The sequence below is a fragment of the Nicotiana tomentosiformis genome, chromosome 3, assembly GCF_000390325.3.
Source record: "Nicotiana tomentosiformis chromosome 3, ASM39032v3, whole genome shotgun sequence".
Lineage (NCBI taxonomy): Eukaryota > Viridiplantae > Streptophyta > Magnoliopsida > Solanales > Solanaceae > Nicotiana > Nicotiana tomentosiformis.
This window is the reverse complement of record NC_090814.1, coordinates 102,492,411-102,508,335: the sequence shown is the minus strand read 5'-3', so window position 1 is coordinate 102,508,335 and position 15,925 is coordinate 102,492,411. Positions and strand designations below refer to the sequence as shown.

The 15,925-nt window shown below is 39.0% G+C and overlaps 2 protein-coding genes across 3 annotated transcripts in view; both read right to left on the bottom strand.

The window, feature by feature from the left end:
• LOC104104991 (long chain base biosynthesis protein 2a) overlaps nucleotides 1–15,925 on the bottom strand; it is a 142,432-nt gene that overhangs the window by 69,464 nt on the left and 57,043 nt on the right. The window lies entirely within an intron of this gene.
• The window catches only part of LOC104109588 (probable cyclic nucleotide-gated ion channel 20, chloroplastic), a 58,015-nt gene that overhangs the window by 21,964 nt on the left and 20,126 nt on the right, over nucleotides 1–15,925 (bottom strand). For both annotated transcript variants that reach the window (XM_070197357.1, XM_070197356.1), the window contains exons 8-10: nucleotides 15,610–15,755; nucleotides 15,043–15,120; nucleotides 8,214–8,343 (exon numbers count right to left, since the gene is read on the bottom strand). In XM_070197357.1, coding sequence (XP_070053458.1) covers nucleotides 8,214–8,343; nucleotides 15,043–15,120; nucleotides 15,610–15,755 — 354 coding nt within the window. The remainder of the gene's footprint in view (nucleotides 1–8,213; nucleotides 8,344–15,042; nucleotides 15,121–15,609; nucleotides 15,756–15,925) is intronic.

The following is a 15,925-nucleotide window of genomic DNA, read 5'->3' as shown; positions in this document are numbered from 1 at the left end:
GACTGAAGCCACTTTAGCCACGGGAGAGAAGGTATCACTGTAATCGAGCCCAAATATATGAGTATATCCTTTGGCAACAAGACGGGCCTTAAGTCGATCAATCTGTCCATCGGGACCAACTTTGACTGCATAAACCCAACGACAACCAACAGTAGATTTACCTGAGGGAAGAGGAACAAGCTCCCAAGTACCACTTGTATGTAAAGCAGACATCTCGTCACTCATAGCATGTCGCCATCCTGGATGAGACAACGCTTCACCTGTAGACTTAGGGATGGAAACCGAGGACAAAGAAGATATAAAAGCATAATGGGGAGATGACAGACGATGATAGCTCAAACCGACATAATGAGGATTAGGGTTAAGTGTGGTTCGTATACCTTTCCGAAGTGCAATCGGTGTACTAGGAGCAGGGTCCGCAGCAGGAGCAGGGTCAGGTGCAGGACGAGAACCAGTTGGGCCTGATGGAAGACGCAAACGACGATGATAAGTCAAGAGTGGTGTTCCTGTGGCCGAGGAACTAAGGGGAACAACACTAGACTCCTCAACGGTTGGTATGGGTAAGACTTCTGTGGCTGAAGGTAGAGGAGGAGCTATAGTAAACTTCTCAAAGGTCGGTATAGGTAAGACCTCAGATATATCATGGTGGTCAGCAAAGGTAAAGAAAGGTTTAGACTCAAAAAATGTGACATCAGCTGACATAAGGTACCTACGAAGATCTGGAGAATAACAACGATATCCCTTCTGAACACGAGAATAACCAAGGAAGACACACTTGAGAGCACGAGGAGCTAACTTATTTTTCCCAGGGGTTGGGTTAAGTTATGAACAAAACACGTGCTCCCAAAAATACGAGGTGGAAGAGAGTATAAGGGTAACTGGGGAAACAATACTGAATGCGGAATCTGATTCTTGACGGGAGATGAAGGCATCCGATTAATCAAATAACAAGATATGAGAACTGCATCGCCCCAAAAACGCAACGGAACACGAGATTCAATTAGAAGTGTGCGAGCAGTCTCAATAAGGTGCCTATTCTTTCTCTCAGCAACCCCATTTTGCTGAGGGGTATAAAGACAAGATGTCTGATGAATAATTCCTTGAGAAGTCATAAACTGCGGAAATTGAGAAGATAAATATTCTAAGGCATTATCACTGCGAAAAATGCGAATAGAAACACCAAATTGGTTTTTGATTTCAGCACAGAAACTCTGGAATATAGAAAATAACTCAGAACGATCTTTCATTAAGAAAAGCCAAGTACATCTTGAATAATCATCAATGAAACTGACAAAATAACGAAATCCCAAGGATGAACTGACTCTACTAGGACCCCATATATCAGAATGAACTAAGGAGAAGACAGACTCTGCATGACTCTCAACACTACGCGAAAAGGAGGCTCGGGTATGTTTCCCAAGTTGACACGACTCACAATCTAATGTAGACAAACTAGATAAACTAGGCACCATCTTCTGAAGTTTGGATAAACTCGGATGTCCTAAACGTCTGTGGATTAGATCTGGAGGATCTGTAACTAGACATGTTTTGGAAGGACTGAGTGAGTTAAGGTAGTAAAGGCCTTCTGATTCACGTCCTGTACCAATTGTCTGTCCCGTACTCCGGTCCTGCATAATAAAAGAATCGTCAATAAAATATATACCACAATGGAGGGCACGAGTCAAACGACTAACAGATGCAAGACTAAAAGGACAGCCAGGGACATAAAGAACGGAATCTAGGGTGATAGAAGACAAGGGATTAGCTTGTCCAACTCCTTTTGCCTTAGTTTGACATCCATTGGCTAAAGTAACAGTGGGAAGAGACTGTGAATATACAATATTTGACAAAAGTGATATATTACCAGAGATGTGATCAGAAGCGCCGGAGTCCATGACCCATGGGCCAAGAGTGCTAGACTGGGAAACACAAGCAAAAGAATTACCAGAAACAGAAGTATTAGTATGAGCCACTGAGGCTACTTGTGGAGATATCTGCTTACTTGCTCGATACTGAAGGAGCTCATTATATTCTTCTTTAGATCCTTGGTTACCTGGAGTCTCTGTCTGAGCAATGTAAGCATTTTTGGATGGACGATCATGTAAGGAATAGCACATTTCACGAGTGTGTCCAAGTTTGTGACAATAAGAACACTTGGGTCTAGATCTTCCAAAACGACCTCCTCCTCGTCTATGCTCCATAGTTTGAGATGCCCGAACATCCATTGTCTGGGATGCAAGAACAGAGGAATCAAGTATCTGTGATGAGATCACTGGTGGACTTGGTGCTGCAGAATCAAGATCATTAGGAAGTCCAGCGAGGGTAAGAACGAGAAACATCTTTTGTCGCTGCTCTTGTTGTTTTTCCACACTAGCAGAAACTGGCATCAACTTCTCAAATTCCTCCATGACTGCCTGTACTTGACCCAAGTAAGTAGACATATCCAATTCCTGCTTCTTTAAGTTTGTCATCCGTGATATCACATCATAGAAGCGAGATATGTCATTAGTGTATAAGGTGCGTGCCTTTGCCCAAACCAAATAACATGTCTGGAATGGACGAAACAAGGGCATCAACTTGGAATCAATAGATCGCCACAAGATGCTACATAACTGAGCATCGATTTTTGCCCAAAGTGCTATTGCCTTTTCATCTCCATCGCTAGACTGTTTGATTAGATGATCTTGAACACCTTGACCTCTACACCATAACTCGACAGATGAAGCCCAAGCTAAGTAGTTTGAACCTCCCATTAAAGGTTCCGAGGTAATAATAGCACTAGAGCTTCCAGAACTCATGTTTCTAGACCCAAAAGCATCAAATCCCAAAGACATTGTTGCAAATTATTACCAAATAGGAGAAAGAATCAACTGTAATCCAATAAAACAGTGTACGGAAACACAGAAACAGAATACTGAAATACTGTAGCTGCCGGAATCTACTGTAGCTGTCGGAATAGTATTGTAGCTGTCGGAAATAGTATTGTAGCTGCCGGAATTTTTCACTGGGGTTTGGTCGCCGGACAGTGACGACTCTTGTGGTAGTGTTGGATTTCGCACAACACTGACAGAAATGAAGCAGATAGAAAACAGCTTTAAAAAATACTGATTTCTCTTTCCCGGAATCGCTGGAATTTATACACAGCGATAGGTCTCTCACAATTGCTCTGATACCATGTGAGAAGGCACGGGAGAAAATATGTTATTGATATAGGATGAACAATACAATACAAGAGGTCCTTATTTATAGCTATACTATACAAGGACATACTACTCTTCTACCAATGTGGGACAATACTACACTATATACATGCTGTAAACTAATAGGGCTAAAGGAAGAACTTAAATCTGATGTTAGAATTCACAAGCCCAGAACACTTTACAAAGCAATGAGTTTGGCACTTGAATTTGAAAATAAATTAGGCCCAATTCGCAGCAATAGAGGGCCTAATTGGACCCCAACTAGTAGACCAACTATACAAAACCCATTGCACTCTATTAAAAATACCCAGAATAATGCTGCTTCTTCCTCTGCACATCAAAATTCACGAAGCAGTGTTTCTACCAACCCAGCAGCCTCCCAACCACTTCAAACAGGAACATGGGATATCGAGAGGAGAAATCTCATGGCACAGGGGCTTTGTTATCATTGCCACGAGAAATTTGTTCCAGGTAAATTTACGAAACTATCTCTCATGGACTTACAGGAGGAGATCAATTAGATGATATTGATGACGTCAACGCCACCAGCGGTGGCAAACCTCAGGAAACTGACATTGCTGAAATTTCATTTCATGCCATTTTGGGACACTCAGTTGGTACTACAATGAAGCTTCAGGGTGCAATCAACCAGAGACGGGTTTTAATACTTGTGGATAGTAGTTCCACGCATAACTTTGTGGTTGAATCCATTGTAGAAGAGCATAAACTTCCAATAGAAATTGTTCCAACATTTGGTGTGCAGATAGGGAATGGGGACATCATACGCTGCAATAAAGAAAACCGGAATCTTCAAATTCAGTTGCCAGGCTTAACCATCACTCAGGATTACTACCCTTTTGCAATTGGAGGGGCTGATTTGGTCTTTGGTATCAAATGGTTAGCTTCTCTTAACACTATTCAAGCTAACTGGAAGGATATGTTCATAATTTTCAATTGGCAAGGGAAACGCTACAAACTGCAAGGGGTGAGATAGGCGAATTCCAATGTGGCTTCCCTCCAATCTTTTAACAAGTTATCAGAGAATCCGGATAATCCAATTCAGACACTTTTAGATGAGTTTCAGTGTGTGTTTTCTGAACCAAGAGCATATTCCCATGTTATTCCTCTGTTACCAAATTCTAAACGTCCAAACATAAGACCTTATCGTTACCCACATAGCCAAAAGACTGAAATTGAGAACCAAGTTGCTGCTTTATTAGAATCCGGTTTCATTCGTCCTAGCTCAAGCCCTTTTGCTAGTCCGATTCTGTTAGTGAAAAAGAAAGATGATTCTTGGAGGTTTTGTGTGGATTACCGTAGCCTTAACAAAATCACTGTACCAGACAAATATCCCATACCCAATATTGATGAGTTACATGGAGCTACTATTGTTTCAAAAATTGATCAACGTTCAGGATACCATCAAATCCGAGTCCAACCTGATGATGTCCATAAAACTGCCTTCCGTACTCATTTAGTCCATTATGAATTTCTTGTAATGCCTTTTGGGCTCACCAATGCACCATCCACGTTCCAAGCTGTCATGAACGATCTTTTCAGGCCATATCTTAGAAAATTCGTCCCGGTTTTCTTTGAACGATATACTAATATATAGTCCTTACCCTCAAACACACCAACAACACCTGCAAACAGTCCTTCATCTTCTATCCGTCAATTTCTTTTTTGTTAATCCAAAATAATGTCTATTTCAACAATCCCAAGTTGGATTTTTGGGCCATGTGATTTCCCGAGATGGAGTAGCCGTGGATCCGGACAAAATATCCGCTGTTTTGGAATGGCCTATGCCAAATGTCAAAGAACTTCGCGGTTTTTTAGGTCTCACAGGGTATTACATGCGGTTTGTTAAGAACTATGGGATCATTGCTCGTCCTTTAACAGAATTGACCAAGAAAGATGTTTTTCTATGGAATGCAAAGGTAGAAGAGATTTTTCAACATCTTAAGAGGATCTTGACATCAGTGTCGGTGCTTCGTCTTCCCGACTTTACTCAGCAATTTACAGTTGAGTGTGACGCTTCATCTGATGGAGTAGGGGCTATTATACTGCAACAGTACCATCCTATTGCATATTTTAGTAAGGGATTCTCCTTTTCTATTCGAATTAAATCTATTTATGATCGCGAGTTATTGGCTTTGGTCCTTGCATTGCAAAAATGGAAGCACTATCTTCTGGGTCGGCATTTTATTGTCACTACTGACCAGTGCAGCCTCAAATACCTCTTGAATCAGCGGGTGACTACTGCTTAACAGCAGCGATTGTTGGTTAAATTGTTGCCTTTTGATTTCACTATTGTCTATAAGTCTGGAAGTGAAAACAAAGGAGCTGATGCCTTATCCCGTCGCCCTCAACATGCTGATTTTTTTTACTTTGGTGATGCCTATTCCATTAGACTTCAGTGATTTGAGAGAAGCAATTGAAGCTGATCCATATACTAAGCAGATTCGAGATCAACTTTCTTCTGATCCTTCAACTTATTCAGATTTTTCGTTGTCTGCTAACCATCTTTATTACAAATCTCGGCTGGTTATTCCCGATTATCCTGAGCTCAAAGCCAAGTTATTCCCGATTATCCTGAGCTCAAAGCCAAGATTTTAGCAGAGGCGCATGATTATCCAACAGGAGGGCATGAAGGATACTTGAAAACTCTCAAAAGAGTATCTGCAAATTTTTTCTGGCATTGTTTGAAGCATGATGTTAAGTTGTTTGTCCTGAATTGTTTGATATGCCAGCAACATAAATATGAAACATTAGCTCCAACTGGTCTCTTACAACCTCTGCCTGTTCCTAACAGAGTCTGGGAGGATATCTCCTTAGACTTCATTGTTGGACTTCCTCCTTCTAATGGCTTTGATACTATTCTTGTCGTGGTGGACAGGTTTAGCAAATGCAGCCATTTTCTTGCTTTATCTCATCCCTTTACTGCCAAAACAGTGGCTGGTGTTTTTTTGTAAAGAAATTGTCAGATTGCATGCTTTACCTTGCTCCATTATTTCAGATCGTGATGTTGTTTTCTCAAGTATATTTTGGCAGGAACTTTTTCGCCTTAGTTGCACGCGTCTCCATATGGGTACTTCATATCATCCCCAATCTGACGGTCAAACGGAGGTGGTCAATCGATGCCTTGAAACTTATTTGCGCTGTTTTGCACACGACAAGCCAAAATCATGGCTTCGGTATCTACCTTGGGCTGAATACTCTTTCAATACTAGTTACCATTCTTCAGCCAATATGACCCCTTTCCAGATAGTGTATGGAAGAGAGCCACCGCCCTTGCATTCCTTTGGTCATGGCGAAACTAAAATTGCTGACCTTGAACAGCAGCTCGTGGAGCGAGATTAGATGTTAACATTACTACGTTCCAATCTCTTGAAGGCACAATCCAGGATGAAATCTTAAGCTGATTCCAAGCGGCGTGACTTATCTTTTAATGTGGGTGATGCTGTCTTCCTTCGTTTGCCAAACGTCCTAATGAGAGGCTTTCTCCTCGATATTTTGACCCGTACAAAATTGTGCGCAAAGTTGGTCATGTTGCTTATGAATTGCAGTTGCCTCAAACATCCAAGGTTCATCCCATTTTTCATGTTTCGTTGCTTCGCCCTGCTCGTGGTTGTTCTGATGTTACCTCTCCACCACCCTTACCACTTTCGGGTGAATTGAAACTCATGTTGGAACCTGAAAAAGTTTTATCGCATCGTTGGGTGAAAGAATCTGGAGTGCCAACTCTGGAACTACTTATTCAATGGCATCATCGTCCTATTGAAGAGGCTAGTTGGGAAGACTATGACCTGCTTGCTGTTCAATTTCCTTCTTTCTGCCTTGAGGACAAGGCATCTTTCGGGGGGGTGCACTGATAAAGTCCCAATTCTAAAGACTTATTCTAGAAGAAAGAAGAAAGTATCAGCAAAAGGATAAAGAATTGAATAATCTTGATGAAGTACAACTGCTGCAGTTTTTGAAATGCACATCTGATGAAGCTGTCCACCAACAACTGCTGCCTGGAACTGCTCCAGCAGTTTAGTCTATTCCTAGTTTTTAGTTGTCTGATCTTATCTTATTATGTGGTTCTATAAATATGTAATTAGTAGTTTAGTACTAGTTATTGAGGCATGTTCTATCAAAAGTAAAAGTACTTAATTTGGAGCCTTGTCCTCTCCGTACAAACAATTTTATTAGTGTAATTGTGTTTAAGATTCTTGCACAAACTATTGCCAATAAAATTAACTTCTTTGTTCTATTTCTTCTATTATCTACTTCTGGTTACTATCATCATTGCATTGTCTCCCTAGCATCACACCATCACCTCACTTAGATCTCACATCAAAAGCATTCTTTGTGCCAGTACAATGTTATCCTTCCAAAGCACATCTCAAGGAATGCATCTTCCTTCCCTCTTCCTTCACCACCTTTACCCATCCTTCCTACTAAGAATAAAATATGATTGCATGTTATGTGGTTCTTCTATACTAATATACTTGGGTCATACAGTTCTCGCCAAAATAGCACCATCAATCGCAGACTCGAGTAAATGTGCAGGACAAAGGATCTATTTGAATTTTTTTGAAACAGTGGTGAAAACACCATTATCTTAAACTTGAGACGATATGTGCAAACCAGAGGATTTATTCAGGATGAACATAATTTACAAACAATTATACATTTATTTGTGCAAATAACAATGATCGTAACAAACCAGATGTGCAAACCAGAGGATTTACAAGTTCCAAGCTTCCAATCAATGAATCTCTTCCATGCTGGGGAAGGCTAAACAACTTAAATCTAACCCAAACCAGGAAGCCCCTTTTTTCTTGTCAGTTCAATTTGGTTAAACTAGATTAACAAAAAGTTGAAATGTTTCACAATCTAAACCTTGATTGGCTAGACTCAATGATTCCATCACAATATATGTACTGCAAGTGAGCTCGTCTATAAAAAGCATGAGGAATAAAAGAATAAAGAGAAAAATGATCCAAATGATAGTCCAGTGGAATTAACCTTTTTGATGAATCTAAAAAGATGTCTCCGTATCTCTCTTTGAACGTCTTCGGGAAGATTCTCTAGTAGCATTTCTTCGTTGACCCCTCTGGTAGCTGCCCAATTATATCTCTCTGCCTCAAGAACTCGCCTACAAAGGAGAGGATCATGCCTTTAGGTTTCCTTGTAGTGCAGTAGTGAGAAAGATTTCAATAAAAGCTCATTTCTAGGACACATGGTAGTTTCTCATTTTGGATTAACATTGATCATATTGCTGATGCTTTAATTTGCAAGAATAAAAGAAATACAATGACAACCTCTTCTATATTTCTCGAACAATTAATAGGAAGCTTAAGTGTGGTCCATTTAGGAAAATGGCCTCGCATTACAGCTCAACTAGAATCAATCTATCTCGGAGTCTTTCACTTAGAAGTAGAGATACAGTCGTTACTCAATTTCCAAAAGTACAATAGTTTTGTCCATACAATTTTTGATATTCTTAATATCATTAGATATTTAATAGCTATCCAAGACTCGGAGGTGGAAAGGGTAGTCCAAATTTGACAAAATCATTTGCAAACTTTTGACTGAAAGATTTGAAGGTGATGCACAAGTTGGTTGATAGACATCAGATGGATTTAACTGAGGGGAGGCAGATCATGGGTGCTTGCCTTATAGCTAATGAGTGTGCAAATACCAGACTAAAAAGTAAATAGCCTGGAATTCCATGCAAGTTGGTATTGAAAATGCATATGACCGTGTGAACTGGGATTTCCAACTGCATTGTCCTTAAGAGCATGGAATTTGGAAGGGAATGGATCAAATGGATATTCTTTTGTATCAGCGCGGTAAGATTTTTCTGATGCGCTTCTTCCCTTCACAAAGTGGTATTAGATAAGGAGATCCTTTCTCTTTTTTCTTGTTCCTATTGGTCATGAAGTTCAGCAGAATGAAAAGAATAGTCAGTCATAATGGTTGGATAAGGGGTTTTAAAGTAGCTAGCAGCAAGACCAACAATATGGAAATCTTACGTTTGTGTATGCTGATTATACATTAGTATTATATGATGGCATGGAACAAATAAGGCATTTAAGGCTGATAGCAACTGGTTTTAAAGCACAATATGTAGATTTTGAGAACAAGAAAAGACTTCTTGTATTTCTATGTGTGTTTACATCCTATGAGCAATGCTAATTAAGGAAATAAAATAAATATATATAATCAAATCAAATCAAATATACTAAATATAATCAAATCTCCTGAAATCATGTTAATCAACAATTTCCTAAATATAATCAAATCTCGTTGAATCATGTTAATCAACACTCTTCCTCAAGTTGGTGCAAAGATGTTGCACATGCCCAACTTGCAACTCAATGTATGGAAAGTTCGCTTGTTGAGACCTTTGGTAAACACATCAGCTAATTGTTTTTCCAACGGCAGATGAAACAAACTCAAGACATTAGTTGTAACTTTTTTCTTTGATGAGGTGTCAATCAATTTCCACATGCTTTGTTCGGTCATAGTGGACTGGATTATGAGCTATACTGATGGCAGCCTTATTGTCACAGTACAAGGAAAGTTTTCCTTTTTCACACAGTCTCAATTCCTCTAGTAGCTTTTGTAGCCAAAGCAGTTCGCAAAAACTCTGGGCCATAGCTCTATATTCTGCCTCCGCACTTGATCTAACAACTACACTTTGCTTCTTGCTTCTCCAAGTAACCAAGTTTCCTCCTACGAGCATACAATAACCGGATGTAGATCTTCTGTCATCTATAGATCCAGCCAATTCGCGTACGTAAAGGATTCTATTTGGAGGTGATCATGTTTGGAGGAGAGGTAGACCTTTCCCTGGAGCAGATTTCACATACCGCAAAATGTAAAAGACAGCTTGAATATGAGGATCTCGAGGATCATGCATGAACTAACTCACCAGGCTAAATGAATAGGATATGTCTGGTCTAGTGTAGGAGAGATATATGAGTCCTCTACCCAACCTCTAATATCTCTTTTTATCAACGGACTCTCCAACTACGCTTTGTAATTTGTGATGCTTTCAATAGGCGATTCTGCGGGTCTGCAACCTGTCATACCAGTTTCTTTTGAGAGACCCAGAATATACTTCCTTTGAAGATTAAGGATTCCTCTTTTTGATCTAGCAACCTCAATTTCCAATAAGTACTGCAATTTTCCTAGATCCTTGATCTCAAATTCATGTGTCAACAACTTCTTCAATCGGACTATCTTTTCTTTGTCATCTCCTATCATTACTATGTCATCAACATAAACTATGAGAATAGTGAGTTTACTCGTTTGATGTCATATGAAGAGGGTATGATTAGCATTGCTTTGTTGGTAATCGAAAGAGATTATTGCTTTGCAAAATGTGTCAAACCAAGCTTTGGGGGATTGTTTCATTCCCTGCAAGGCTTTCTTTAATCTGCATACCTTTCCTTGACTTTGTGCAGTATCAAATCCAAGAGGAATCTCCATATACACCTCTTCTACTAAGTCTCCATGAAGAATTCATTCTTCACATCAAAGTGTTGCAAGTTCCAATCAAGATTAGTTGCACAAGACAAAAGAAGCCTAATAATGTTCATTTTAGCAATACAGGCAAATGTCTTTTGGTAATCCACTCCATAAGTCTTAGTGAATCCCTTAGCCACCAATCTTGCTTTGACTCTTTCAATCGAGCCATCAGCTTTGTGCTTCATAGTGAAGACCTATTTGCAGCCAACCAACTTCTTGTCGGTGGTGAAGTGACAAGTTACCAAGTGTCATTTTTTGACAAGGCCTTCATTTCTTCAATCATAGCTTGCTTCCATTTGGAATATGCTAAAAGCTGCCCTTCAATTCCGAGGAAGACATAGAAGAAATAGACAAGGCAAAGACTCTATAGGAGGGAGACAAAGAATTATAGAAGACAAAATTAGATAAAGGGTGTTTGGTGGTGCAAGATCTACCTCGTTTTCTGTGAGCAATAGGCACATCTAACTCATTAGGAAATGTAGATAACTCACCGGTCGAAGAAGATTCAGCTTCAGTAGATTGCATGATGGCTTCTGCTTTATTTCTCCTTGAGTAAGTTTTCAAATCAGGCCTATCCAAACGCCCAACAGTCTCCCCCTGAATTCTTTCTCTGATTTCACTTTGTCATATGACAATGTCATCAACAGGTCCAGTAATGGAACTAGATAGAATCACCTCTTCCTCCTTACTGCTCTCCCCCGGAAGAGGTGATGAGGTAATACTAAATAGGGCTCAGATTCTCAAAAGGTAACATCCATGCTAACAAAAGATCTCCTAGATAAAGGATGATAACATTTGTAACATTTCTGTGCGGGAGAATACCCAATGAAAGCACACTTTATAGCTATAGGATCAAGTTTCCCAAAATTCCTAGTATGTACAAAGCAAACACATCCAAACACCTTTGGAGGAACAGTATATTCATTTTTATCCTTTAAAGCTTCCAGAGTACTTTGAAAATTGAGGGTTTAAAGTGGCATTCTGTTGATAAGATAGACAGCCACTACAATAATATCCCCTAGTAAGGTTTTGGTAGATGCATGGTGAACATAAGAGATCTTGCTACTTCTAACAAATGTCTATTTTTTCTTTCAACGACCACAATTTGTGTACTAGTGTAAGGACAACTAGTCTGATGGACAATCACACTGGACTCCAATAAGCACTAAATCTTTTATCCATGTATTCGCTGTCATTGTCAGTTCTCAAGTTTTTTATTTTGGCATCAAATTGAGTACAAATCATCTTATGAAATGACTGAAAACAAGAAAAAACTTCACTTTTGGTTTTTAACAAATACACCAAAGTCATCCTAGTGCAGCAATCAATGAAAGTGACAAACCATCGACTACCAGTCAAAGAAGTAGTTTAGGTTAGACCCCATACATCATAATGAATAGTCATAAACGGAGTTGTGCTTCTATTATCACTCACAGAATAAGAGTTCCTAGTATGCTTGGCATATTTACACGCATCACAGAACAAAGATTCAAATTGAGTCTTTGAAAATAAAACGGAATATAACTTCTTCAAAACAAAGAATGATGGGTGTCCTAATCGTCTATGTCACTGTATTATTTCTTGGTTGATATCTTTATTTCCCTGAAAAAGGCTTGACCAGAGTTTTGAATTCTATCTAATATATACAAGTCATCACGCAATCTACCACTGCCAATCTTTTCCTTATTTGAAGATCCTGAAAAATACAATGATCGAGAAATAACTCGATTTTACAGTTTAGAGCTTTGGTGATGGCACTATCAGATGAAAGATTGACAGGGAACTCAGGGACATGAAGCACAAATGATAGTTTAATATTAAGAGTACAAACGACAGAACATGTTCTAGAGATAGGTGTTAAAGAACCATTGGCTATTTTAATATTATCTCCTTTAAGCCATGGGGAACAGTTTTGAATGCCTTTAGAAGAGCCTGTCATGTGTCTATTTGCACCAGAATCAACAATCCAATAATTAAGGTGAGTAGCAAAGTTAGTACCTCATTACACATAACTGGATGTGGCAACATTAGCGGAGTCAAGTTTGGCTAGGAGGCGACGAAAAAGTTGAATTTCATCTGAAGACAAGATTTCTCCAGAAACTGTCTCCATGAATGTCTCCATATCTTCTGCCCAATCAGAAGGAAATCTGAAGAAATTGCTCAAAAATAATTTGCCTCACCGGAAACCATATTTGTCTCGACGGAACCTTAACTTCGGTGAACGAAAAAATCAAAACTGGTAGGGATAGGCTCAGAATGTTCCAGCTATCCCAACAGAAAAGAACGGCCAGGAAAGAATGACCAGAAGGAGTTTGTGTTGCGCACCGTCACCAAGAGAGAAAACTCGATCTCTTTGAAAAAACGGAACTCTAGTGCTGCGAGGGAGATAACTCACCTCAAAAAGGCTGCAATACCTCTGATACCATGTAGATTTTGAGAAGAAAAAGCTTCTTGTATTTCTATGTGTGTTTACATCCCATGAGCAAGGGAATTAATACAAAGCTCCTACTGCTAATTAAGGAAATATAATAAATCTATATAATCAATCCAGCTATCAAATCAAATCAAACATAATCAAATCTCCTAAATATAATCAAATCTCCTGAAATCATGCTAATCAACAATCTTCTAAATATAATCAAATTTCATTGAATCGTGCTAATCAACACAGTATTGCCTAAAAGTAAATTGGAGAAAAAGTTTTATGTTTTATGCGAACCCATTGCAGACTGTTTCAATACTTGCTGGTATACCGGACTGCCAAGTTGATTCCCCACCAACTAGCTATTTGGGTCTTCCCTTGGGTATAAGCCACAGGAAATATAGCAAGGAATAATAGAAAGATCAAAGATGTGAGAAAAGATTAGCATGATGGAAAAGTCAATCTCTTTCTGGGCGATCAACAGTGTGTTGGACTCAATGCCAACTTATGTGATGTAACTATTCCTCTTACCAGCCAATGTGGAGAAAAGACTGGATATTGTGAGGAGAAATGTCCTCACAATATGGAACACTACAGAGAACTCAATGGGTGTAATACTTGGGACGCAGATGGAGTTACATAAGATTACAGAGAGCTCCAATAGGTGTAACACTTAGGATGCAGGACAAGAGAAGGGAAACAAGACAAGTGCACATTGAAATAAGTGGAGAAGGAAGAATGAACTTTATGTCCTTAAAACTCACAAGGGCATGAAAACCTTTCTCTGTTAATTCTCAAAATTCAACTCTAATTAAGTTAAACAATAAAAGTGTATTTGGACATCCAACTATAAGACTCACTAGCCAGAGAGGACTATCTATCAAGGATATGATTATAAGTTAGTAAGGACTATTAACTTAGTTAGATATTTAGACAAGTAATAACCATGCAACATCTCATAAAACTAAAATTTACATCAAACAATTGTCGAGTTCCCACATTGAGTGGGGTGTGGATACTTGGTCTCCTTATATAGTATTGGGCAATCCTCAACTTATGAGGTAGCTTTTTCGGTTGAGTTAGTCCCAAGATCCATTTTCTTATCATCCCATCAAAGCCAAGCAATACCAATTCATGGTTTACCAGATGTTAGGCCCCAATCTAGATGTCCCATCCTGGGTGTGCGCGCGCACGCGCGCAGGGGGAGGTGTTGGGGTTTGAGTTCCCTCATCGTGTGGATGTGGATATTTGGTCTCTTTATATAGTATTGAGAAATCCTCACCTCATAAGCTAGCTATTGGGGTTGAGTTAAGCCAAAGATCCATTTTCTTATCAAAAATCAATTAGAAATATACTTAATTTGAGCTTCCTGCACTGGCAACCCACATGACTAAACATACAGAATATAAAGCCAGATTGAGCTAAATAAATAGAATCTTAATAATTCTTTAACTGTGATATCCTAGACAGTGGAATACAGAGTCGAAACAGAAACTTTAAGTGTTTCACTTCAAGCTTTGACTGGGGTCCAGAACAAATGAAGTATGAAGATAGCATGGGCGGAGCTAGGGAGTGCAAGGGGGTTCATCCGAAACCCTTAGACGGAAAATTAGATTATATATGCAAGGTTAAACTTATTTTTTATGTATATATAATAGATATTGAAACCCCCTGGAAGCTTCGTGTGTGTACTTTTTTATATTTTGAATCCCCTTGGTGAAAATCCTGGCTCCACAACGGGAAAATAGGTGTGAGATATGATGATGCATAGCAGATCAGGCATGCCCTCAAACACCCAAGCCAGGGATGCAATCAATCTATACAGGTAATTTAAGGAGAAGAAGAACTTCAGATAATAGAAGTTAGATGTCAAGAAACAAGAGCATCAAAGGCTACCTTCTCAGTTCTTCTGGAAAGCGCCTATGGCTCATCCATTGTCCAACATCACGACGCCTGAGAGACATTTCTAACCTCCTGCAGAGAAAAATAATGCTCACCAACGGTTGCCCAAAAAGTGGTGCACAATCAAGACAAGGACATACTAACAAATCAAACAATTACATTCAAGTAAGAGAACGTTAATCATGTTATACAATAAGACTGGTGAACAATGTATCAAAATTTCCACACAACCAAATAGTTTTGTTATCCAAAAATGTTCCTCCAGGGATTTCTTTCTTCCATTTCCCTCACATAACTAATCTTTTTCTTGAGAAGAGGAAAAGACGTCATGTTTCAGTTGAGAGAAATAGTTACAAAATACTTATGTATAACTCTTGTGGCAGATTAATATAGTTACACTCCCTCACAATATATTTCTTCTGCTAACTAGTAGCAGTTCCTAAACAGAAAAACTGAATAGCAAACATGATTATTCACAATCATTAAATACATTTCATTAAAAATAGGCCTCCTTGGCATACACAAAAACTGATCTAGTTTAGTTAGAATAGTAAAATCTACCTGCGATTTAGAGACTGCTGAAAGCTCTGCATATTTCCAATCAGGAGTGCAAAAAGTAGGAGTCCCGTTCCGATGATAGCAATTGTGAAAACAACTTCCAATAGAAAATAACTCGGGACTTGATTGCCAGCCAGTGTACTAATTTGCTTTGTAAATACGCCATTTAAAAATTATGGGTCGAAAAATATAATTTCCACATTAAGTGACACAAGTAACTTAGTGAATGCAATGTATAAAGCTCCTGGGTTGGCTCATGATCGGATGAAATTGCATTGATATTATTCTGCCAAGAGATGCTCAATCAAAGATGGGTTTT